The 27,212-nt window shown below is 42.2% G+C and overlaps 2 protein-coding genes and 1 long non-coding RNA gene across 3 annotated transcripts in view; 1 reads left to right on the forward strand and 2 right to left on the reverse strand.

The window, feature by feature from the left end:
• The first annotated feature begins 4,848 nt into the window (after positions 1 to 4,848).
• On the forward strand, positions 4,849 to 6,484 carry LOC111845680 (hemagglutinin/amebocyte aggregation factor-like). Its single transcript, XM_072710386.1, has 5 exons — positions 4,849 to 4,980; positions 5,125 to 5,203; positions 5,412 to 5,600; positions 6,037 to 6,189; positions 6,374 to 6,484. Exons 1-5 carry the CDS (start codon positions 4,929 to 4,931, stop codon positions 6,417 to 6,419), a joined length of 519 nt encoding a protein of 172 aa, XP_072566487.1. The 5' UTR covers positions 4,849 to 4,928; the 3' UTR covers positions 6,420 to 6,484.
• Positions 6,485 to 10,755: 4,271 nt separating this feature from the next.
• On the reverse strand, positions 10,756 to 11,997 carry LOC111845699 (uncharacterized). The gene is made up of 2 exons (XR_002838696.2): positions 11,366 to 11,997; positions 10,756 to 11,278 (listed from the first exon to the last, which is right to left on the reverse strand). It is a non-coding gene; the product is annotated as an uncharacterized lncRNA (long non-coding RNA).
• A 2,280-nt stretch (positions 11,998 to 14,277) lies between these two features.
• Positions 14,278 to 27,212, reverse strand: part of LOC140588276 (uncharacterized) — a 30,291-nt gene continuing 17,356 nt past the window's right edge. The window contains exon 7 of the mRNA XM_072710202.1: positions 14,278 to 14,485. The gene's annotated coding sequence lies outside the window, so the exon portion shown is untranslated. The remainder of the gene's footprint in view (positions 14,486 to 27,212) is intronic.

The following is a 27,212-nucleotide window of genomic DNA, read 5'->3' on the forward strand; positions in this document are numbered from 1 at the left end:
TGATTGGGAGGAACGGCCCCCCCGATCTGAACCCGAGTGGTGTTCTGTTGTTGGACTTCTGTGCTCACCACGGATTGTCCATAATGAACACCATGTTCAGGCATAAGGGTGTTCATATGTGCACTTGGCACCAGGACACCCTAGGTCGCAGTTCGATGATCGACTTTGTAGTCGTGTCGTCGGACTTGCGGCCGCATGTCTTGGACACTCGGGTGAAGAGAGGGGCGGAGCTGTCAACTGATCACTACCTGGTGGTGGGTTGGCTCCGTTGGTGGGGGAGGAAGCCGGCCAGGCCTGGCAGGCCCAAACGTATAGTGAGGGTCTGCTGGGAACGTCTGGCTGAATCCCCTGTCAGGAGGAGTTTCAACTCCTACCTCCGGCAGAACTTTTCCCATGTCCCGGGGGAGGCGGGGGACATTGAGTCCGAATGGGCCATGTTCCGCGCCTCCATTGTGGAGGCGGCTGACCGGAGCTGTGGCCGTAAGGTAGTCGGTGCCTGTCGTGGCGGCAATCCGCGAACCCGCTGGTGGACACCAGTGGTGAGGGATGCCGTCAAGCTGAAGAAGGAGTCCTATCGGGCCTATTTAGCCTGTGGGACTCCAGAGGCAGCTGACGGGTACCGGCAGGCCAAGCGGGATGCGGCTTCGGCGGTCGCTGAGGCAAAAACTCGGGTTTGGGAGGAGTTTGGCGAGGCCATGGAAAACGACTTCCGGACGGCTTCGAGGCGTTTCTGGTCCACCATCCGGCGGCTCCGGGTGGGAAAGCGGTGCAACATCAACACTGTTTATGGTGGGGATGGGGTGCTGCTGACCTCAACCCGGGACGTTTTGGGTCGGTGGAGGGAGTACTTCGAAGACCTCCTCAATCCCACCAACACGCCTTCCGACGTGGAAGCAGAGTATGGGGACTTGGGTGTGGACTCCCCTATCTCGGGGGCGGAGGTCGCTGAGGTGGTTAAAAAGCTCCTCGGTGGTCGAGCCCCGGGGGTGGATGAGATCCGCCCAGAGTTCCTGAAGGCTCTGGATGCTGTGGGGCTGTCTTGGTTAACACGCATCTGCAGCATCGCGTGGACATCGGGGGCAGTGCCTCTGGACTGGCAGACCGGGGTGGTGGTCCCCCTCTTCAAGAAAGGGGACCAGAGGGTGTGCTCCAACTATAGGGGGATCACACTCCTCAGCCTCCCTGGTAAGGTCTATTCGGGGGTTCTGGAGAGGAGGGTCCGCCGGATTGTCGAACCGCGGATTCAGGAGGAGCAGTGTGGTTTTCGCCCCGGCCGTGGAACAGTGGACCAGCTCTATACTCTCCGCAGAGTTCTGGAGGGTTCATGGGAGTTTGCCCAACCAGTCTACATGTGTTTTGTGGACTTGGAAAAGGCATTCGACCGTGTCCCTCGGGGAGTTCTGTGGGGGGTGCTCCGGGAGTATGGGGTACCGGGCTTCCTTTTAAGGGCTGTTCGGTCCCTGTATGATCGGTGCCAGAGTCTGGTCCGCATGAGCGGCAATAAGTCGGACTTGTTTCCGGTGAGGGTTGGACTCCGTCAGGGCTGTCCTTTGTCACCGATTCTGTTCATAACTTTTATGGACAGAATTTCTAGGCGCAGCCAGGGCGTTGAGGGTGTCCGGTTTGGTGACCTCAGGATTAGGTCTCTGCTTTTTGCAGATGATGTGGTCCTGTTGGCTTCATCAGACCGTGACCTTCGGCTCTCGCTGGGACAGTTCACAGCCGAGTGTGAAGCGGCTGGGATGAGAATCAGCACCTCCAAATCCGAGACCATGGTCCTCAGCCGGAAAAGGGTAGAATGCTCTCTCCGGGTTGGGGATGGGATCCTTCCACAAGTGGAGGAGTTTAAGTATCTCGGGGTCTTGTTCACGAGTGGGGGGACGATGGAGCGAGAGGTCGACAGGCGGATCGGTGCGGCTTCCGCAGTGATGCGGGCGCTGCATCGGTCTGTCATGGTGAAGAAGGAGCTGAGCCAAAAGGCGAAGCTCTCGATTTACCAGTCGATCTACGCTCCTACCCTCACCTATGGTCACGAGCTATGGGTAGTGACCGAAAGAACGAGATCGCGAGTGCAAGCGGCCGAAATGAGTTTCCTCCGCAGGGTGGCTGGGCTCTCCCTTAGAGATAGGGTGAGGAGCTCGGTCATTCGGGAGGGACTCAGAGTAGAGCCGCTGCTCCTCCGCATTGAGAGGAGTCAGATGAGGTGGCTCGGGCATCTGATTAGGATGCCTCCTCGACGCCTCCCTGGTGAGGTATTCCGGGCATGTCCCACTGGGAGGAGGCCCCGGGGAAGACCCAGGACACGCTGGAGGGACTATGTCTCTCGGCTGGCCTGGGAACGCCTCGGGATTGCCCCAGAGGAGCTGGATGAAGTGGCCGGGGAGAGGGAAGTCTGGGATTCCCTGCTGAGACTGCTGCCCCCGCGACCCGACCTCGGATAAGCGGGAGAAAATGGATGGATGGATGGATGGATGGTCTGGGGTGTTTATTTGTTGACGTAACCTTTGTGATTTCTGGTTCTTGGTTTTTCCTGACAGGCTGAGATGACTAGAATGTAGTAAGATGTGGTAAAGCAGCAGTGTTGGGTCCTCCCACAGTAACCCTGGGATTTGCTGTTCAGTTGTCTCTGACGTACAGTTCACTATACACTCACCTAAAGGATTATTAGGAACACCTGTTCAATTTCTCATTAATGCAATTATCTAATCAACCAATCACATGGCAGTTGCTTCAATGCATTTAGGGGTGTGGTCCTGGTCAAGACAATCTCCTGAACTCCAAACTGAATGTCAGAATGGGAAAGAAAGGTGATTTAAGCAATTTTGAGCATGGCATGGTTGTTGGTGCCAGACGGGCCGGTCTGAGTATTTCACAGTCTGCTCAGTTACTGGGATTTTCACGCACAACCATTTCTAGGGTTTACAAAGAATGGTGTGCAAAGGGAAAAACATCCAGTATGCGGCAGTCCTGTGGGCGAAAATGCCTTGTTGATGCTAGAGGTCAGAGGAGAATGGGCCGACTGATTCAAGCTGATAGAAGAGCAACTTTGACTGAAATAACTACTCGTTACAACCGAGGTATGCAGCAAAGCATTTGTGAAGCCACAACACGCACAACCTTGAGGCGGATGGACTACAACAGCAGAAGACCCCACCGGGTACCACTCATCTCCACTACAAATAGGAAAAAGAGGCTACAATTTGCACGAGCTCACCAAAATTGGACAGTTGAAGACTGGAAAAATGTTGCCTGGTCTGATGAGTCTCGAAATCTGTTGAGACATTCAAATGGTAGAGTGAGAATTTGGCATAAACAGAATGAGAACATGGATCCATCATGCCTTGTTACCACTGTGCAGGCTGGTGGTGGTGGTGTAATGGTGTGGGGGATGTTTTCTTGGCACACTTTAGGCCCCTTAGTGCCAATTGGGCATCGTTTAAATGCCACGGCCTACCTGAGCATTGTTTCTGACCATGTCCATCCCTTTATGACCACCATGTACCCATCCTCTGATGGCTACTTCCAGCAGGATAATGCACCATGTCACAAAGCTCGAATCATTTCAAATTGGTTTCTTGAACATGACAATGAGTTCACTGTACTACAATGGCCCCCACAGTCACCAGATCTCAACCCAATAGAGCATCTTTGGGATGTGGTGGAACGGGAGCTTCGTGCCCTGGATGTGCATCCCACAAATCTCCATCAACTGCAAGATGCTATCCTATCAATATGGGCCAACATTTCTAAAGAATGCTTTCAGCACCTTGTTGAATCAATGCCACGCAGAATTAAGGCAGTTCTGAAGGCGAAAGGGGGTCAAACACCGTATTAGTATGGTGTTCCTAATAATCCTTTAGGTGAGTGTATGTGAACGACCTCAGGTGTGGCAGCCTTGGACCAGTAGGGGGGAGTGTGTTCCCCAACCATGTGAACTCACTCTCAGGTTAACTGTAGGCAAAGCTAGCACTGTAGTCTAAAACAGCATTGACTTATTTATAAAAAGCAAGCTGTGTTTACATTAAACATGACTAATTTATCCAAGTTGACTATGGCCTTGTGCTGTATAGATAGTCTGTACCATCTGGTATAGGCTCCTGGCCCATTTGTCCATGCATTAGCTAAAGTCATGAGGTGTTTCTCATTAGCAAGAACGCAAAGATCGTACTTGCGGTCTTGGCAAGACCAGTCTTGCTAATTTGTCTTCCAAGAATGAACTTGAGGCGCAATGAATCATGGGATTGGTCTTGTCTGATGAGGATGCAACCTATGTATCCTTGATATTTATGGGAGGGCAAGAACGACATCTAGATATTTTTACTGTCCTCTGTACTTGTGTTCTTAGTATTGAAACTGGTCTTCGGCAATTGAAGATGATGTCAAAGGGGTAAATGAGAACACAGGTACAGTCAAATAATACATATTGAGAAACACCCATGGAGGATCGGTGGATGAAGTTACTCAACCTGAATGAAAATAAACCACGATGAATACTTTAGTGATTTAGACTTGGATTATGTCACTCTTCCAGTCTTTATACATTTATACAAGTTAATTCAAGGTCTATTACAACCATATTACTCAATAGCAGCAAGTCTATAATGAGGGACCATTCAAAAAATTCTGAAACAGAAAATAACAAGCCATTTTACCATACGTGTATAATGATCTAACTCAAGGGGATAAAATAATATCAGTTGCAAAATGTGTCAAGTTTCTTACAGAATGTTGCAAGTGTTGCAGGTATACTGACAAAAAAACCAAACTGACCGTAACACCTGAACAAACAGAAACGCTGACCTTGTAGTGCTTTTGAAAACATGGAGACCTTGATTATATTTAGGTAGCGGCAGGGGAAGGCAGGCTGTCTTCGTATAAAAACACCCCAGAAGCTGTGGTTTTTATGCATTTTACGCACTTCTAAAACAATGAAGAGGCTCCTCCTTCTTCTTCTTGTCTGTCCTTTGGTAAAAGGATTAGGTAATATCCATTTTAACTGTGATGCCACACAAGTACATTAGATATATGATTAAATCCTTGGTGTCATTTACTAGATGGGTAGATTTTTTTAATCTTTTTTTCTTCCAGAAAGTGTTTTTAATTGCTGTTGTGTTCTTATTGCAGAACCCCGCTGGGAAAATAGTTATGATAATCCTCTGAATTTTGACTGCCCGTACAAACAATCCATTTCGAGTATACATAGGTAAGAGGTGTGCTAGCTGCTGTCGGTTTGTAAAATAATTGCCTTTGGGTTGTGAGAGGAAATGTAGCTAAAGGAAACTCACACACAGAGAGGTCCTTCATACCTCTAAGTTCATGATATATACTTGCCGTACAATTGTGATCTCCATTGCTTAATTCAATTGTGTTGTCCAGTGAAGCAAATGCCAGTTTCAACATCTTTTTTTTAGCAAGCATGACAATCACCGTGAGGACCGGTTATGGGAGTTTCAGTGCAAGGACACCTTTAACTCAAACCCACAGTGTTTCTGGACACCAGAAGTCAATGATTTTGATGAGGAGTTCACCTTCGTATGTCCCAACAATTATGTCATGACGGGGATGAGCAGCTATCATGACAATAAACATGAAGATAGAAGGTATTATTATTATTATTATTATTACTACTACTACTACTAGTAGTAGTACTACCAGACATACGAGGCATTGGTTATTACTAAAAGATCCAATTTGTTGTACTCTTAGAGTGTTATTTTCATCAGCTTGCATATTTTGGGCTATATGGAAAGACTGCAAGAGTATGTATTTCACAATGTTTTGCGTGATCTCTGTTCCTCAAAGCTTTTTCAAATTTTAGCATGCGTATCACAAACATCTCACAATGTGAATTGTTTTGCAAATAATTTCTGTGTTGTTCTGGTCTCCATTGGGCAAGCCTAAAGATTCAGGTAGTTTCAATTTTCATATAAATGAATCAGTTTGCCGCTCAGTATGTAACCACTTTGTTGTTTTTCATATTGAAGTATATTTGAGTTTTCATTTCATAATTGTTTTGCAATGTCCCTTTATTTACAGATGGCAGTTTCAGTGCTGCCAAATTTATAACTACTGTAACAGTAACTGTCAGTGGACACCTTACGTGAACAATTACGATGAGGAATTCACTTGGCTTGTTCCAAGTATGAATTTCCTTGTTGGAGCTGAAAGCATCCACCACAATAAACACGAGTACGTATTAAATCTTATACCTAGAAATGGGTTTTACATTTTTAAATTGTTCAAAGTCATCCATAATCTATTTGTTCAACATGAAAGTTCTAACAAATATAAGCTGCTACCTTGATTAAATTTATTTATTTTCAAATCTTTTACTACTTTGCTTATTAAATAAAACTGTTCTTTGCATTTTCAGAGATCGTCGCTGGAAGTTCTACTACTGCACACGGAGCAATTGCTGATTCCCAAACGTCTGATAATCATCCACGTTTCTGAAAATTCATCAATAAACACAGAATGCAAAACGGACTTCTTAGCCTTATTTCAATTTGCTCAGAGTAACCGGACATTCAAACCACACTGATAAAAATCTCAGGATTGTCATGTTGCACTGTCACCCTTGCATTGCAGGGGAATTGGTTGAACGTCAGGGGCTGCCAGAACAGTCGGGATCATGGTGGTCCCCTTGGCCACAGTCCGTCGCTGTGTCCATTGGTTCTGCTTCTGGCCACCAACTTACTGGAGGGTCACCACATCAGCACTGAGGTGGGGGCTGTCCATGGGCGAGTCGATTCCCCCCGAGTCGGCACAGCAGGTCCAGCCCTATGATGTGGTGGTCCCAGACGTCTGTGAGCTATACTTCCTGCTCTGTGGAGCAGCCTCCTCCCCTTCATCTGTGCACACACCAGTGAGGAACACAGGTCACACCTGGGTTGCCTCCATCCCTGGCAGGGTCGGCTGGTCAATGCCTCAGAGGATGCTTGGGCAGATGAGGGTGATGGTGAAGCCTTTGTCCATAAAGACCTGGCAATGGGTGCACTCCACCCACCCCCCATGGTGGACACAGGGGTGGGGACTCCTAGGTGGGCATGGACTCTTTCATGGTGCTTCTGGTGTCACAGAGCAGCTTTGGGAGGACAGTACCGTATGGCTAGTGGCTGGCATGATGTTGCTCTCAATTTTAGCCATGCCTTTTGTTACTGAGCCGCGATGTTTCCGTATGACGCCATTTTATGGAACTGATCTGGGATCTGTTGTTGGCACATTCAATCCTCCCCACCCTGAGAAGACACATTGCTCAGTTCCCAGGGATCTCCTTTGGTTTACCACTGTTGCCTCCCAGTCCTGTTCTGAAGTCTGGAGCTGTTGAAGTTGTTGGATTAGATAATCATTTTAATGGATGACCTGACATCCTACTTCAGATACCTGTATAGTGAGTGTGTCAGTCATTTTAGTAAGAGGAGGTGATGACTCTTCTTAAAGGGAGAATCAGGGTGCATCTGAAATCGCATATTTGTTTACTATGTAGTAGGCAAAATATAGTATGCAATGTGAGCAGTTCATCCAAATCCTCAGTATGAATGAGGCAGTAGGTGAACAGTACATTCCGTGAAATTCCAAAGTGTGCAAAATGATGGATGCTGCGCTGTCCCACAAGGCCATGGAGCTGCAAACAGAGACAAAGAAAGACTCTTGGGGGTAGGTACAGTACACAGAAAGTGCTTTTTATTGATCTTTTGTGTAAATGGAACTGTTTCGCAAGGAGACAATTAATGAAGTTTGTGGCAGTAAATCAATTGATGGTGTTTTGTCCATTTCGTGGAAACCAGCTGAAGTGAATTTTTAGTGGCCAAAATCCTTCAAATTGTTAGGCTCCTGCCTGGAAATCATCACATAATGTTAACTTTTAAAGAAGTCACATTTTTGATTAGATGCAATATTCTGTCATTAAAATGCTTAGGCCCTTGGACCTTTGCTTAGATATGGTCAAGTAATGAAAACCAATGCAAATATAAAGGCACAGCATACCTTTTAATGGTTAAAAATAAACAGAATGAAGTCATATTATTTTCCATTGTCATTTTCTATCATGCTTAAGTGAATTTCCATTTGATCACAGTACAGTGGTACCTCAGAATTCAAATTTAATCCGTTCAGAACTCCGGATGGAATCCTAAAAAGTTTGAGTTGTGATCGAATTTTCCTCATAAGAAATAATGGAAAACCATTATTGATTGGTTCCTGGCCCCAAAAAATTACATCTAAATATGTTTTTTAGCATTTAAAAACAAAATGAACAGGACAAAACAAGAAGAGCATATATTGTACTAAACACATCAACTGATGTAACTGGGTATTGTTTCCTACTTAAATTTGTACAGTCTGCACATCCTCTGCAATTTTGACAAAAAATCCTGAACAAGCGACATACTTCATTTCTGTTTGCAGCTCCAGCAGCCTTGTGGGATAGAATAGTGTCCATTGTTTCACAGAATGTACCATATCTCTACAGTCTCCTTTATACTTAGGATTTCGATGTCCTGCTCACATTGTATACCATATTTTGCCTTCCACATCGGAAACAAGTATGAGATTTTAGACGCTCCCCGATTCTCCCTTTAAAAAGAGCAATCGCATCTTTTACTAAAGTGACCCACACACTTACTACAGTAGTGTGAGAAGCAGGATGTCAGGTCATTGATTTAAATGATGATCTCGATTTGATGACTTCAACTGCTCCAATCTTCAGAACAGGATGTGGGAGGCAACAGTGGTAAACCAAAGGAGATCCCTGGGAACCAAGCAATGTGCCTTCCTAGGGTGATCGAATGGAGGTAGAGCACTGAGCTGCCAACAACAGATCCCAGATCAGTTCCATAAAATGGCCTCATGTGGAAACACCGCTGCTCAGTTACAAAAGGTACTGCTGAAATTGAGAGCAACACCATGCCGACCACCATCAATGCAGTACTGTCCTCCCAAAGCTGCCCCTGTGACACCAGGAACACCATGGGAGAGTCCATGCCTACCTAAAACTACATTTAAAAAACCTAAAAGCCAAATAGTTAACTGAGAAGTTGCTATATTGTAGTGACAACGTATGAATTAACTGATTTAATTAATTGAAAATGTACAGCAAACAGTAATGCTTTAAGCCCTGATTTAAATGAGCTAACAGTTTTAGCAGACCTCAGGTCTATAGGAACCTTGTTCCACAAACTGGGAGCATAGACACCGAATGCTGCTTTACCTTGCTTCGTCTTGATTCTGGAAACACTGAGTAAACGTTTCCCAGATACCCTCAGGGGTCTGGATGCCTCATAATGTTCAAGTAAATCAGAAATGTATTTGGACCTGAGACCATTTACTTTGTACACAAGTAATAATAGTTTAAAATCAATCCTATAATGCACAGGAAGCCAGTGCAGTGATTTAAGGACCGATGTAATATGCCCTTCTTTCTTGGAGTTAGTGAGGACTCTGGTGACAGCATTCTAGATGAGATGCAGCTGTCTGATTGATTATTTGCCAAGACCTGTGAATACAGAATAGTTTAACCTGCTAAAAATAAATGCATGAACAAGCATTTCTGTTTCTTGTCTAGACAGAACTCCTGTAATTCAGCCAACCCTTCTGCTTTGCAACTTTGCAAATCGTGGTTTCAATATATTACTGGGTCAGCATAAGAAATTAAACGTGAATTTTTCGAAAGACAAAGACGACATCTGAAGGCCAGCAGACAGCACACAAAAAGTTTAGTGACTCATAAATGCATAAAATATACGTACAGTGCTGGTTTGGAGGACACCAAGCGTGTTTACACACATGTCTCGCAGTGATCTTTGTATGTCATGTTTCTTGATTTGCTCATCAAGGGGGCCAAAAATTTTTGCACGGCCTTCCAGATAGTGGAAGGCCTGTGCCCCCTAATCACCCCCCCCAAACAGTTGATTGTGTTTGTTTATTTATGTTACAAATAGTAAATGTCATAACCATGTAATGTTTACTGTGGAATGCATGTGTTTCATTAGCATGTAGCCATGAATGTATACTGTGTATTCACAGTGTAAACTGTTGGCTTCCATATCTGTGCTTTTGTACATTACAAAATCTCACTACAACACTTTAATATAATTTTCACTTGCTATACATAGACAATGGGAATATGCATACACTATATGGAAAAAAGTATTGGGATCCTCCTCTTAATGAATTTATGTGTTTCATTCAGACCCATTACCACAAGTGTATAAATTCAAGCACCCAGCCTTGCAGTCAGGTTTACAAACACTTGTGAAAGAATGGGTCATTCTGTAGAGCTCAGTGAATTGTAGCACGGTACTTCATGGGATGCCACTTTTGCATAATCAGTTTGTGAAATTTCTTCCCTGCTAGATACTCCATGGATCGGATGAAGTGCCACTGGACTCTGGAGCAGTGGAAACGTGCTCTGTGGAGGGACAAATGCTTCTGTGTCTGGCAGTCTATAATTACAGGTTTGTAATTATATCTTTGTGGAGATTCTTCATTCATTTATACGGGGAAACACTAATCCCAACATGACGACATAACCTTAACCATGAGTAACCAAAGTACAAGACTTTTGGCGTATTTAGTTTTTTGACTGCATTCACAGATCTCTGTGGGGACCTGAAAAATGGTCCCCCCACAATGTCAAATTATCAGGTGTTTTTTACATTTTGGGGGCCATTTGGTTACAACAATATAAAATAAACATAACCCATGCACACACACACACATATTGTACAATGACCAAATCATACAAAGGGAAAGTAGTTTTAAGAAACTTAACTTTGTTTGCAAGATAAGCAGGTCAAAGTCTTACAACTTTACATAACGTTCTCTTTTTACCATTAACTACAGCCAGAGCACACTCAAAATAACAAATCGAACTATAGAAATTTAAAATTTGTCTACCTTGTTAACTCACAAATGTAATGGAAATACAGTACTGTCAGTTATGGTAAATTCTTCCAAACAGCTGTCTTCCTTTGCCATGCTACATAAAAACATACATGGAGTCACCTTAAAAACAGGTGTATTATTCACCTATTTAACAGAACAGAACTGTATTTTTAACGCCATTTTGGGTTGTAAGCATCAAGGACAAAGCACAGTGAAAAGCTTTACATTCATGTTTATGACTGACATCTTGGCTCTGCAGTTTCATGATAAATTCTTTAGTTGGGGTGCCTGTAACCTTCAGGATTTCTGTCAGCTGATCCAAGTCTGCTCTCCACAGTTCAAGGATCACTGTCACTATTCTTTCTTCTTCCTGGTTATGCTTATACATCCAATCCTGTGTCCATAAATGGTTAAAAACGGGTAAAACGCAGCAACGATTGGCTGTTTATACTTTGATTGGTAGCAGAAATAAAAAGCTTACCTTAATTGTTACCTAACAACTGCGTGGGCTATCGGTCTGCCGCGCGCATCCACGACCCTATCGTGACTTAAATAGCTAGCTAGATGTAACATTAGTTAAAAAAAAAAACTTCATTTTGTCGGTTTTGTGAAATGGGGGGAGTGACGGGCGAGAAGGACAACAAAACAATATAGGTCGAGCCACCAGCATCAAAGAAAAGGTGATTTATAATGTACAACGCAGAAGGGGCGAAAAGAGAAATGTTTTCTGAATGGGTTCTTGCATAGAAAGTGAAAGGGCCGAGTACAGTTCTTTCTGCTACCTTACTTTTCCGTTGTAATAGTTAATAAAAAAAATATACAGAATGAAAGAAGAAGCATCAATAATAGTTCAACGGTACTTCCCTATTAGCTGGACTAACCTCTTGCTTCTTTCTGATTCTGCAAAAATGATTCACAGTAGTGGTGGGCGGATCGATCCAAGTATCGATAATAATGTTGGTATTGATATTGATCGATACCAGTTTAATGAGATCGATGCTTCAGTTTCAATCTCTCACCCGAATTAGAGTTGTGACGTTCGCGAACGAACCGATTCTTTTGAACGGCTCATAAACATGAACGATGGGAGCCGAGTCGCTGCTGGAGGGGAGCCGTTCTTTCTGTCGTTCTTTTTTTCCTATGCGTGTTTCACACACAAATTAGCTCCTCCGCGAGACAGAACAGTTATCAGAGGTGTAAAGAGTACCTGAAAACCATACTTGAGTAAGAGTACAGATACCTTACTGTATAAATTACTCCATTACAAGTTACAAGTCACCAATTCCAATAAGACTTGAGTAAAAGTCGTAAAGTATCCAATTTTAAAAGAACTTAAGTATTTTACTCGTACTGAATGTAGGCTCAAAGAACACCAAGAAATGTGGAAAACAAGGAACTATTTATTTATGAGGCTTTATTTCCTAATATAGACATTAAATTGAACACCTCAATGTTTCAAAATGGCAGAAGAAGAAAATAGAACAAAAAGTCAGTCTCAGTCAAACTCAAATGTTCAAAAAAAAGGTAAAACAATAAAAAAAACTAATAAAAAAACAAATTCAGAGCTGACTTTAATGGTGTTTTAAGGGCAATTCTTAAGGGCATTTCAAGCAAAAATGGAGCACTCATAGTAATAAAATAATGACTTGAATTACACCATGATAATTATCAATATCGTTTGATATGATCATGATAAAAATATTTTTGCTATATCGCACAGCCTTAATGGATGCTACCACAGTGGCTTTGCTAACTAGCTAATAACTAGTAACCCATAGGAAGCAAGCTGAACAGTCGTTTGAGCAGACAGTAATATCTGATGACGCACAAAGTCTTTAAGTGTCAAGTCTTGTTAACTACATGGAAGCTATATTATCAGCAAGAAGGTCTTTACCTAGTTACCATAGTTTTGGTAGTGAGTCGGCTAGATAGTCAGCTAACTGATGGAAACGTTTAACCAGCAGCAAAACAACCACAAACAACCATGCGGGTCCCACAGTAAAATCTTTGTGCAGTAATTGACAGTCAATAGTGTGTCTAGCAGAAACATTAACAAACAAAATAATAAATAATAGATAGCACTGTTATTACACTGGGACACTAAAGATTTTTAACTTAATGACATAACAGGTACTACAACGATTCCGTTCTGCGAGTTCGCTTTGGCTTCCGCTTTAAGACGTGTTGGACAAGGGCGTGGCTTTCGCGGTACTAATGGGCCGGGTTGGATGTGGGCGGGGTTGGATGTCCAACCCCGTCCTCCTGCAGGCTGCAGCCAGACATACTTGAAGAAATTAGCCGTGGTAGATAAAGATCCTGACTTGTCGCACGCAATCACAATGTAGCGAGTAACGGTAAGCGTCCGTTCAAATGTAGTGGAGTAAAGAGTACATATATTCAGTCACAAATGTAGTGGAGTAGAGAGTAAAAGTTGCTTATATTTTTGATACTCAGTACAAGTACAAAGTAGCCAAAAAAATACTTAAGTACAGTAACGAAGTCCATTTACTCAAGTACTTTACACCACTGACAGTTATAGGGGGAGGGGCGCACCCAGCGCAGGGGTGCTACTGCCTAACAGCATGATGATAGTTGTGCACGCATCCTTCACTTCCACATTGTGTCGAAGTGTTTGTAGTAAAAGCTGTTTTGCACAGAAATTCATTGCAGCCGGCTTTGTTTTTGATGTTTATTTGTGAGTAGGTATTGTATGAATAACATAAGTCAACGTAGCTTTACACATACACACACTTTGTACTAAAGGTAAATCCAAAATAGTGATGTCACTGTCTAAGCAGAGGGATGTTGTGCAACCATATGGAATATAGTCCACACATGACAAATGAGGTAATAATCAATATTTCAGAATAATTCAAACTCAGATATTGGTGTGTGATATCTGAGTTTTAATTATTTGACTACAAATCTCACCTCATCATTCCTCCCAGTGATTATTTCCAGGATAAACTGAGATGCCCCCAAGCTGGCTTCTTAAAACTGACTAAATATTTAAAAAGAGCCAAAAGAGCCGTTCTTTTGAACGGCTCTTTGAAAGGAACGGATCGCCAAGATCCGGATCCCCTCAAAGAGCCATAAATCCCATCACTAACCCGAATGCGCTAATGCTCTCAAATGTCGTTCCCAGCTGTCACATGACTCAGCGGCGCCAGGCTATCAAAGTTCAAACAGGCGCGTGCACATGTGATCAACTGTTTCTGGTTGTTGTTATTAGTCCTCTGTATTAAGTCCGCGTTTCAGTTTGTTTCCCCAGTCCGGTCATTGAGTGCGTTCGACTTGCTTAAAGCCATTCTGATCCTGACGCAATACATTACGGCCTCATCTAATGTAATGCATCTAATGTAACAATAGATGCACTTCGACCTCTCACCCGGCTGCACAAAATGGAACCGCCAAATGACGACACACCTTTGCCCTTATTGGCTGAAGAGTTTCTGTTACACGCATGACGTTTATATCCCAGGCAGTTCCGATGCGTAATCTGCTATTTCTCCCGAATATCACGTAAAGCAGTGAGAACTGGTTTTCAGTTAATATACCTGGTAAAATAAAGTTTAAATAAATGACATAAATGCTCTAATAGTACACGTAAGTTAGTGGTTTATTTATTGTTAGTTACTGTAATGTTGCGCTGCTTTATTTGGTTAATCGTCCAGTCTATGAAGAAGGCATTCAAGTAAGAATTGTATTGTAGTATGACTCATTTCCTAATTTATATTAAGTAATTAAGAAGTATCGATATCGGTGTCGTATCGGCGATACTTTCCCTGTATTTACTTGGTATCGCATCGATAACAAATCTTCTAGTATCGCACACCACTAATTCACAGCTGTTGTCCTGTCTGCTTCTTTTGTTCTCTTATCTGCAGTGGCACCTGCTGGTCACTTATTGCATTACATTATTATTACCCAAGCCTTGATTTAATTGAAATATGACATGTTTGATGGGTAGCATGGTGACGTTGCACTTCGAGGACTGAGGTAGGGACCTAGACCCAGCTCTCTGTGTGTGGACCCTCATATTCAAGTGTCCCCCACAGTCCAAAGAAGTGCCCTGCAGGTGTCACTACTGAATGCAAACATAAGCAGTGACTGTTACTGTACCAGGAAAATTGGTATAAAGCAGATTAATATATTAAACTTACCACAGATGTTCATCGATGTTTAGATCTGGTGATTGGGGAGGCCATGGAGCGTGTTTGGCTTCATTCTGGTGCCCATCAAACCACTCTTGCATTTCATTGGCTGCACGTATGGGGGAACAGTGTCTGCATGGTAGGGTGCACCCACGGTCGGATTACGAAATCACAGGTCCGTGGGGCTCTAAGGACTACCGCTGCACAGTTACAGAGGATTTCATCCAAAAATGGATGCTGACGGTCTTCATATATGGGGGGTAGGGCTTGAGCCAATTGGACAGGCCATGGTGCCTCAAAAAACCACAGCTGGCCAAAACCAGTGTGGTATCTAATACAGCCCTTTGCTTTATTAAATAATTAGAACTGCCATAGCTATGACAATCGTAAAATTTAAATGCATTATATGAACATGCAGAGCATCTATCAATCTAATTACTCTCATATGACACCAGGGGTCCCGGCGGGATTTTCTCTCAGGCTATGCCCTCCCCCACCGCCTACTGTGACAGAACTGTGTTACACCACATGATGGGGAGAAGGAGTATATGCTTAGTTAAGAGTGTATGCTTTCTGTTCTGCAAAGTTGATGTGACGGTCCCATATTGATCATATTGCTAGTGGTGCACCAGTGTGGAATTTTGACTGATACTGATATGTTTTTGCGCAATCCGACACCAATAACTGAGCAGAGGTTGGGGGTTGCCGACAATGAAACTTATTGAGCTGGCCAGTGCAGATCAGCGGAATGAGTGACATTACATAATTTTTTATTCTGTGGAAAACAAAAGATTGATCTACAGGCCAGATTTAATATGAAGGAAGACAGGTGAAAGATGACTGAACTGGGCCATAAATAAATCCCAGAAGGAGCTCATTTTAATTTTTACATGTCTGAGTTAACATGTGGACTAGGGATGCAACAGTTCTCTGAAAAAAGCCGCACATAACACAGAGTCAGCACGGAGTCAGCACGGAGTCAGCACAGAGTCAGTACAGAGTCAGCACAGAGTCAATACGAAGTCAGCACGGAGTCAGCACATTCTGCAACTTTAATCTCCAACTCCAGGAAAAGGCAGCATGCACTCTCACATTTATGCAAAGGTTTGATACTTGTAAACCCTGTATTTTGATCTTTTTTGATGACATGCTATTGCACATCCATGCATTTGATTTTTACACAGTGTCTTAAGAAACGCTATTTTTCAGGGGGTTTGTTGGAATAAACCCTGAGAGAGGCACCAAGGTTGGACGGGGAAGTTTTATCAAAGAAAACTGTCACCAATTAAAAGGCAACAATACTCAATCCACATGTATCCACTCTGCTGAGGAGACTCATGGACTTTGAGTAGGACTTCATTTAAAATGGTGAACTTAGTAGATGTGCCTGTAATCACAAGGTCGCCGGTTCAAGCCCAGCCTCAGCACGTCTGCGGGTCCTTGAGCAAGACCCTCAACCCCCAGCTCCCTGGGCGCCGCTACGGGTGGCTGCCCTTCGCGGACAACTTGCTCCACAAAGAGCAAGTTGAGGGAGATGTAAAAAGAATTTCCCCACGGGGATTAATAAAGTGTTCATTATTATTATTATTATTATTATTATTATTATTATATATTTATCAAAACACCAGCATGCAGGGGTGCCCAACTCCAGTCCTGGAGGGCCGGAGTCCTGCACATTTTTGGGTTTCCCCTCATTTAACACACCTGATTCAACTCCTTGTGCTAATTACCACACAGCTCTTGAGCTGAATCATTTGTGGTGGAACAGAGAAAGAACTAAGCTACACAGGTTTGTCTGGCTGAGGGGTTAGTTCAGGTCTTGGGATATTTTTTCTTTGAATTCTTATGTTCACAGTCCACATTATGATAAGAGGAAAGGGGGGGCACACATGTTGATTTTGGATATGAGCTACATGTAAGTTGCAATGAAAGTTATTGTGGAACTCATCTCTCGCTCTCTCTCTCTCTCTCTCTCTCTCACACACACACACACGCACGCACGCGCAGACAGAGAGCTACCAAGACTGGACTGAGAGAATTGACTCTAGTGGGCCAGAAATCAGCACTTAACCTTGCGTCTTGTTAAAACCTGCACATTCAGTTCAGATTTAGACAAGATGTTGTTTCCTACATTATTTTAAAATAAAAGGTAAAGTGTAATAAGATGCTGTGGATTCTTTTTCTGTCACAATGTAATTTTTTTTAGTTAAGTTATTGTTGAGATCACTGAGCTTCTGTGGTGTTACAGCAACTATTTTGTTTTTCTATTAATCCCCAACTGTGAGCTGCATCTGGCAATAACTATACTGTTTACTATACTAAACAGAATAAGGCAGAGGAACACCCTGGAAGGGACATTAGTTCATGAGAAGCCATACATTTGAGGGGTGCAGCGGTACACAAAAATCACGGTTGAGTATATAGCTTAGTTTTGAAGTCATGGTTCGGTATGTTTTCAGTACAGTGGGGGTAAAAGAAACAAAACATAAATTGTTTCTTTTTTATTTCCATAAATAATGGTTTACTTAAAGTATGACTTTCTTAAAAAGTCTCTGTCAATACTGCTGCAGCCTACTAATAAAAACTATTTTACTTTTAATTTTACTAAGTTTACATAAAAGTAAATCAAATATTCTATCAAGTAAATAAAAATAAAATAAATATCAATTAAGGGGCACATAGGGTGACCAGATAATCCATGTCAGGGAGGAAACTTTGAGCTACTTCGGGTTTTACAAAATACTTTCAAACTGAAAGGCTCCTGTGCTCTGCAAAATAGTTCTGCTCTTCTTGTGCTTTGACTGGTTTGTTTCCTTGACTGAAAGACTCATCCAGCTGTTTCACATTAGTATTAGTGGCACATGCATGATTATAGGAGACTGACCAATCAGCACACAGCAAGAACTCAGTGCTCAAGTGAAATCCAGGTCCTTTTAATTGAAATGGTAATTTACAATTCCTGTCCTAGCTCAGAGTGTCCTCCCTGACATGGATTTTCTGGTCACCCTAGGGGCACATTTAGAAAAATAACAGTACCTGATCTGTACTGAATTCACATAAAGCAGCGTTCAGCTTCATATTCGAACTGTGCAACACAAACATTGTCTCAAAAAATGCAAAGCATGACAAAATAAATTTCCATTATGGTTCAGCATTTAAAAAATACTTGTACTGTACTTAACTTTCAGAATTCAGTTTCACAGGCGAACGTACACGCGCATGCGTAGTGGCGCGACTTCCTCCGCCCCTTTCCGAATGCTGCTCGGATGAAACACACAAACACACAAAGGTTCCGCATTTGTTGCATTCGTTCAGTACATACGCGAACCGAAGCGGAAGACCCGCACCGACATTTTTCGGTACGAATACGTGTACCGTTACACCTCTAATACACACATACGCACGCAGTTTAGAGACACTAATTATAGTAACTGCACACTAACTGGGGGCGGAACAAAGAGAGCCGGGAGGGGGGGCAGATACCGGTACGATTCAAACCACCACCCCTGGAGGTTTAAGACTTTAGGGTGACCAGAAAATCCATGTCAGGGAGGACACTCTGCGCTAGGACAGGAATTGTAAATTACCATTTCAATTAAAAGGACCTGGATTTCACTTGAGCACTGAGTTCTTGCTGTGTGCTGATTGGTCAGTCTCCTATAATCATGCATGTGCCACTAATACTAATGTGAAACAGCTGGATGAGTCTTTCAGTCAAGGAAACAAACCAGTCAAAGCACAAGAAGAGCAGAACTATTTAGCAGAGCACAGGAGCCTTTCAGTTTGAAAGTAGTTTGTAAAACCCGAAGTAGCTCAAAGTGTCCTCCCTGACATGGATTATCTGGTCACCCTAGTTTAAGATATCAGGGTTACCCTCTGAACCACACAATAATAATATGTTATTTCCTTACATTTATGGGGGTAACACAGCCTGTATCTCATGCACCGTGATCCTACACCTTCATGATTACTGCAGCAGCAGGAAACCAGTGACAGAAAACTGTTAACTTTGCACAATGTTTATGTTGACACAGCACCTGAGAGTCTGTGTATTTTGTATAAGACACAATGCTTTTCCCATCATTCCCCACCATCAGCTATCTTTGGCCTAAAGAATTAAGGTCAAGCAAAGGGTAATGAATGTTAAGTGGGATTTAAAATGCCTTATGAAGATGGTGCGCCCAGGTCAGCAGACAGCATTCTGCATTCCACAGTTAGGAGCTGCCTTTTTATGAATTAACTGTTAACTGGGCCTGTCCATGTGTGTTTATTTCTAACGTTCTTGTGAATTTTGCACACCATTTCCATTGTAAAGGCACATGTGATGTTTGCTTTGATTTTTGATTTTGAAGGCTTGAGGGGATCGAGTTAGTTATCTAATTTATTACTGTAAATCTGTCTTTACTGGGGTAGTCCTGAGCACAGTACAAGGTCTCAGGCACAAGGTCACACCCTGAACTGCACACATACGAGTGCTTGACCAGTTTTTCTGCGTGCCAGTTGTTCCCTTTTCAGCAGGTGAGCCTCAGATTGGTCAGTTCTCGCCGGACTTGTGCTGACTGCCGACTATGCGCTACCAAGCAGGACCAAGTGCAATAGACAGGCCCCAAGACACAGGGCATTGGTCAAAATCAGAGAAGTGAAAAATCAGAAACTGATTCAAAAGCCACTGACCAAAAAACGTCAACTTCAAAGTTTGTGTGAAATAAAACAAACCTCAAGACTGAGGAAGGAGATGTTGACCTGAATCAGCTTAAATACACTGACTGCAGATGTGGGTGATTAGACATTAGGATCATCTGGAGGTGGGCATGGCAATGGGGGAGCGATCATGCTGGCAGCCGGTGATTAATGAACTGGATTCTGGACCGGATGTGACAAATAATACCACTGAAACCTATATCTATTTTATCTCTAATACCTTGATGTTGCAACAAAGTTCTTAACTAAATAAGTATATAAATATGGGCTGTAAATACAGGAACCCTTTGAAGCACTATGTCAAGAACACCATCCTTCTTATTTACACAAGTTATTCACAGTCATCTTTACCAAGACCTGGATTATATATGATCGATTATAAATACACTGTTAGATATTAACTCAGCAAATTCAAGTCCAATAACTTGGCCAGGAGTACAAAAAAATCTTTCTTGGCCCTGAGTGATTTAAAGCATTAAATCCCGATCAGGCAGTTCCCTACCCAAATCTTCACTATGGAGACGAATAAATGTTTGTGTCACAGAGACAGAGTCTGCGTTTTGGGTTCACTCCCATTGTATGTCCATTGGCGTCTGTTGTAATAAACCTTCAAATTTGCCTACAGAGAGTCTTACTTCTTTCATTTGATCTAGTGTAGGTTTATCAATGACCACTCTCAGTTCAAAATATGTGGAATTTCCCATAAAATGTATGTTCTTTGCTCATTGCTCTTGGAGAGCTGATGGAAAATGGGATTAATAGACAAGGCAATAAACTCAATCTGCCACAAGAGTGGAGATGCGTCAGATGGGCCAATCAAAATTAAATACATATTACCAAACTACCAATCATAGTCTGGATAACGAACTATTTCCTTCAGCTTAATTTCACCATGGCTGAACTTCTTGTCTTCCCTGCCAGCCAATCATGACATCACTGTTCATCATGGATCATCCACACTGTCTCCTTCAAGGTCTGCCGGTAACATACGGATATTGATAGATGACCAACATGTGCTTTGCTGAGCGCTTAACAGTTCTCCCCTGATCTTGCAGCTTTACCCTGTATAACATCAAGAAGATCAGGCCTTTTCTATCTGAGTATACAACTCAGCTTCTAGTCCAGGCACTTGTTGCCTCACAACTAGACTACTGTAACTCTCTACTAGCAGGTCTACCAGCTTCTGCTGTCAGATGTTTGCAGATGATTCAAGATACAGCAGCGCATGTGATATTCATTCAGCCTAAGCTTTCTCATAGCACACTCCTCCTTGTCTCTCGTCAGCAGCTCCTTATTGGCGCTTGCATCAAGTTCAAGTCCTTGGTGCTGGCTTAGAGGTTCATCACCGCACGGGCACCCATCTCCATCAAAAGTCTCCTCAAGGCCTAAGGCCCTTCTCACCCCCTTTGGTCAGCAAACCAACGCCGCTTGGGCCTCATGAGTCACTCTAGATGGTTCTCTTGTGTGGTTTCCTGATGGTGGAATTATCAGACTCCCTCTTCATCTTCAAGAAACACCTCAAGACCCATCTGTTCCATACATTTCTTATCTAGCCTGGTGCCTCTTTATGTTCCCTGAATGGTGCACTTATGTTGTGCTTCTGGTTTTAAATAGTCTTATTAGGTTCTTGCAGTCTTAGTACTGCTTGCACTTGTACCTGGACATTCACTGGAAGCTCAGCTGTACTAGATAAGTCCAGTGCTGGGTCCAAAACAAAATCACTAAGGGTGCATATGAAGTTAGTGAGGTGACATGATCATCACAGCCATGTCACAGGGCTGATGGCTTCCACCTGAGGGGGCACATTAAAGGTGGATGAGTGATGGAAAAAAAGTGAAATGTTATGATATTTGCTCCATTCAGAAATTTGCGGCATAGATAGACAGTGTGAGATGTTAAATATCGCATCTCATATGTGTCAACAAATATTTGGCTTATATAACCTGGCATGCTGTAATGCATTATTTTTGTCTTAGAGTCTAGAACAAAATATTTTACTGGGGGTGACAGAGGATTTAATCAGAATTTAAACCTCCTGCCGTCATTTTAAGTGTAATTCAGCTCTGATCCAGGAGACATAAATGAAAAGTTCTCCTACATCTCTGCTTTCAATGTGTTTCATTGCCTATAAAAATATATAATTTGTTCAAATGTAAAAATCATACAGCACAATTTTCTGTTTTGTGTGTGTGTCACGTTTATAGGTAGAGGTTATTTTTATAACGTCTGTCATGGTTTATCTGAATATTTAATCTCAAATGACAATGTAATCGACACGTGGCACAGTATTTTATGTGATCTACATGCATGTAAATTTGCGAAAGATAGGTGACGTGACACAGGGCTGAACCTCTCTGATAATGTGCTTAATGCCTTTGTTTGTACTGGCAGAAGCTAAACAAAGCGTGAAAAAGCATGACCCCCCCCCCCCCTTTCTTTGAGGAACTTACTGTAAGTACAGCAAATATCCTTTTTCCTGATAAGGTTTAAATAGCTTGTTTTTATTTGCAAGGCTTGTCATTTATACAAATGTGAACACAGACTCCCCCAACAACAGCTGTTTAACTATTATTCGTATAATATTTGATATTACTTTAGGTTAGAGTTTTAAAGCTGGTGCTACCATTTATAGGGGCTTAGGAGTTAGCATTGGTGCCTCACGTTTGCAGCATTATGGGCTTGAATCCAACACCCATTTGGCAGGTATGAAGTTTGCATGTTCTCTCCACAGTCCAAAAACCGGCAGCTAGATTAACTGACATCTAAAATTGCCAGTTATGTGTGAGCATGTGCATGTACACTCACCTAAAGGATTATTAGGAACACCATACTAATACGGTGTTTGACCCCCTTTCGTCTTCAGAACTGCCTTAATTCTACGTGGCATTGATTCAACAAGGTGCTGAAAGCATTCTTTAGAAATGTTGGCCCATATTGATAGGATAGCATCTTGCAGTTGATGGAGATTTGTGGGATGCACATCCAGGGCACGAAGCTCCCGTTCCACCACATCCCAAAGATGCTCTATTGGGTTGAGATCTGGTGACTGTGGGGGCCATTTTAGTACAGTGAACTCATTGTCATGTTCAAGAAACCAATTTGAAATGATTCGAGCTTTGTGACATGGTGCATTATCCTGCTGGAAGTAGCCATCAGAGGATGGGTACATGGTGGTCATAAAGGGATGGACATGGTCAGAAACAATGCTCAGGTAGGCCGTGGCATTTAAACGATGCCCAATTGGCACTAAGGGGCCTAAAGTGTGCCAAGAAAACATCCCCCACACCATTACACCACCACCAGCAGCCTGCACAGTGGTAACAAGGCATGATGGATCCATGTTCTCATTCTGTTTACGCCAAATTCTGACTCTACCATTTGAATGTCTCAACAGAAATCGAGACTCATCAGACCAGGCAACATTTTTCCAGTCTTCAATTGTCCAATTTTGGTGAGCTCGTGCAAATTGTAGCCTCTTTTTCCTATTTGTAGTGGAGATGAGTGGTACCCGGTGGGGTCTTCTGCTGTTGTAGCCCATCCGCCTCAAGGTTGTGCGTGTTTTGGCTTCACAAATGCTTTGCTGCATACCTCGGTTGTAACGAGTGGTTATTTCAGTCAAAGTTGCTCTTCTATCAGCTTGAATCAGTCGGCCCATTCTCCTCTGACCTCTAGCATCAACAAGGCATTTTCGCCCACAGGACTGCCGCATACTGGATGTTTTTCCCTTTGCACACCATTCTTTGTAAACCCTAGAAATGGTTGTGCGTGAAAATCCCAGTAACTGAGCAGATTGTGAAATACTCAGACCGGCCCGTCTGGCACCAACAACCATGCCACGCTCAAAATTGCTTAAATCAACTTTCTTTCCCGTTCTGACATTCAGTTTGGAGTTCAGGAGATTGTCTTGACCAGGACCACACCCCTAAATGCATTGAAGCAACTGCCATGTGATTGGTTGATTAGATAATTGCATTAATGAGAAATTGAACAGGTGTTCCTAATAATCCTTTAGGTGAGTGTATATGTCCTGCAATGGCTTGGTGTCCCATCCAGGGTGTACCCCTGCCTTGGGCCCTGTTCTGCCTGGGAATAGTTCCGGACCCCTCTGTGACCCTGTCAGGATGAGCAGATAGAAGATGACCAAAACCATTTTAAAGCATCAGTTTTTCTATATTAGCCTGCCACAGAAGAACTTAAGAAATAAAAGATTAGAAGTGACTTCTTATATACAGTCTGGGCTACTACCTTACAAGGCTTCCTGTTGCCTCTTATAAATGGTAGTAGCTTGTTATTATTATTGTTATTATTATTATTAGTAATAGTAGTAGTAGTAGTTTTAATAATAATAATAATAATAATAATAATAATAATAAAAACTGCTATTATTTGTTTTGGACATTTTGAGCATTTGGTGCATTTTGAGCTTTGTGCTCCTCCATCTGTATTGCTTTTGACCTTCTATATAAATGCAATCAAAAGAACATAAATAGTTCTTAAAGATACAACTTTAACTGGATTTTATTTTAAAACATTTTATTGATTACTCATGTACGATTCTTCTGAACTGAACATGTTCAAAGTAGGAGGTGTCCTGACTTATGAAACTACTCTCTTCACAAAGTCATCAATTCAACGGTGCCGTTGCAGACGGCTCCTCTGCTTCTGTTGCATGACTAATTACAAAGGGAGATAGATTACGGTCTTAAACACCCATTAATTATCATTACACAAATAAAAAGTGACATGTGACATGTGTGCTGGAGGGTTTTTTTTTGTATTTATTTATCTATTATTTTGAGCGTCTGAAATAAAAAATTGGATAGACATGCATGAACTGTATTTCCTGGAATGTTGACTTTTCTTGATTTCCGCAGATTCCTTTATCAATACGCCTGCTTATGCACTGTAACTGTACATTGTGTATACAGTGGCCATTTTCATTAGGTATTCCTGTGTTGCACCACATACTGTAGGACCCACATTTTTCTCCAGAACCACTTCGAGGCTATATGAGTTGTGCCTATTGCCTTTCTGTACACCCGAGATGCACTCAGTTGTTATTTTTGCACCTTTGACCGTTCAGTTAGCAGTACTGAGCCTGGGCATTCTTGACTGAATTCTTTCATTAACAGGGTGTTTTTGGCCACAGAAATGCCATTGACTGATTCATCACACATAGACATTGACACTAACTTTTGTAGTGTACGTACATGTAATTATGGGCTAAGAACTGAAGATGCAAGATACCTACAGTATTATGATTGTTAGAATTTTTCACTATTAATATTATTATACTCTCTGTCATGGAGAGTATGGGAGTACGAGATTATGGTAGCCCATAGAACACCTTGGTCAATTTTGATGAGATTTGGCAAATTTATCCAGGTATCTACCTATACATTGCATATACTGTGTTTCTTATTCTTATATCTTGTACTGACACTTTCTTGCATCTTTGTGGTCTTGCTAGCTAATTTCGTTGTCCAGGCAACTGTACAATGACAATAAAAAGTCTTGAAGTCTTGAAGTCTTGAAGTATCAAATTTGAGGTTAATCCACCCACCTCTGCAGCACCACCAACAGACCAAATTTCAAGGTACATTTTTGCTTTTAGCATTTGAACTGTTTGTCCTATGGTTTTCCCCTAAATCCCAGGTCATCAGGGTTCGAATGCACAGCTGTTTTTATGCTTCACTAATCACACTGATTACAGTTGATCACAGGTAGAAGCCAGTAACCATGGTCTGCAGTGGACATGGTGGTTACTTACACCTGATTGAGTTGATATTGTTTAGGAGGGGAGTGATCCTTTATTAATCTCAGTATTTATTTTTCATTTTTTACAATTCTTCAGAACTGTAGCTGTAATATCTTTCACTTGGATGTTACAGGTTGCATTGAGTAAGTAAAGCTGGAAAAAATATTGGTTTGTGTGTTCTCACTTAAGGCTGTAAAGGGAAAAAATGGGAATATTTCGAAGGGGGTGATTCTTTCATTATCAGAATGAAGCACGTAGTGTAACTGAAAGAACATTTGGATTGCTGGATGTGTTTCAGATATTTAGATAAGTCAGGTGGAAAATTACAGTACAGCCTTCAGAAGGTTGTGTCATTCTTTGTGGCATGATGTATGTTGCATAACATTGCCGTGCTTGATGGATGTCTGTTGGACATAAACGAGGACACATGAGAGGACTTTAGAAGGTGTGATGCTAAACTGCATGTGTCGATGCCAACAAACGAGTTTATGCTGGCAGCAGCGCGGGCAAGGAGGGTCAGCTGGCAGAGGAGCTGAATCCTCTGTAGCTTGGTAAGGAATCTAAATTGTGAGATGTAGTAAAATAACAGCCTTATTGCCCTTTATTTAAACATTTGAAAACACCTTAAATGAAAAAGCATAATTAAGTCCCTGTTCCCAGCTGCTGCTCTCATTCACCCCCTAACAATGTGGAGGTTCTAAGGTATGGGTGTGTCTGCACTCAGTTTGTACCTTATTCCTATATTCATGTAGGTTTCCTCTGGATGTTCTGTTTTTCCATCATGGTCCACATTCAGCACATTCAGGTAATGTCAATTGAAAATGGTACATCACCCATAGGTATAAGAGCGTGTGTCTGTTCACCCTGTGATGGACTGGTGTCTTGTTCAGGGGCTGTTCTGATTAGTTGCCCACTTGGTGGCCCAGTGGTACATGGCCCATTCATATAACTATGGGTCCAATCAGCGTTAACTGCTGGATCCCTATTGTGTTTGTCTTCATTATTATCCATTTTATTACTTTTCTAAAATCAGCTTTTCTACATTTCTATTAACCACATTTTAGGGAATTTGAACGACTGCTTATTTTTACTGCGAAGGTCCATTTGCACATGCTTTACGATGTCTGACAGGCACAGTCACACTTCTGCTATAACTGGAACGAGTCATTTTTTGTCAGGAATCTGAAATGATGACAGTGGTCATTCTGTTGGTCTAGTGGTATTTCTGCCAAACCATAACAATTTCATGTTTAAGCAGCTAATATGTTTGTTTCCAGAGAACCGTGTCTTTGTGTTCCTCACCATGCTATTGCAAAGGATATAGATCGGCAGCCTGTTTGGTTTGGCTCGTCTCTTTTACTTGTTCAGTGTTCCTTGTGTTCTTGTTCCTCATAACAGAGAGGCCCTATCTCAATAGCCCTTCACTTGTGTAATACTGATCCTTAAGATGATTCAGTACAGTCTTAGCAGCACCTCCCATTAAACACCTGTATTATGTAACTAAAATAACATTTGAAATAAAATCTATTGAGGCACGCTGACCTATGGCCAGGTCATCCAGATATACCTAGCAGTGGCTAATGCTGTGAATTGGAGATCAATATTATGTTTATTAAGGTTTATGAAACTGAAATATGATAATTTTATTGGTATGAGTATTCAAATTCTGCTTTAAAACATTTTTAACAGTAGAACATAGATTTATAAATTATAAT

This window comes from Paramormyrops kingsleyae, chromosome 3, assembly GCF_048594095.1.
Source record: "Paramormyrops kingsleyae isolate MSU_618 chromosome 3, PKINGS_0.4, whole genome shotgun sequence".
Classification (NCBI taxonomy): domain Eukaryota; kingdom Metazoa; phylum Chordata; class Actinopteri; order Osteoglossiformes; family Mormyridae; genus Paramormyrops; species Paramormyrops kingsleyae.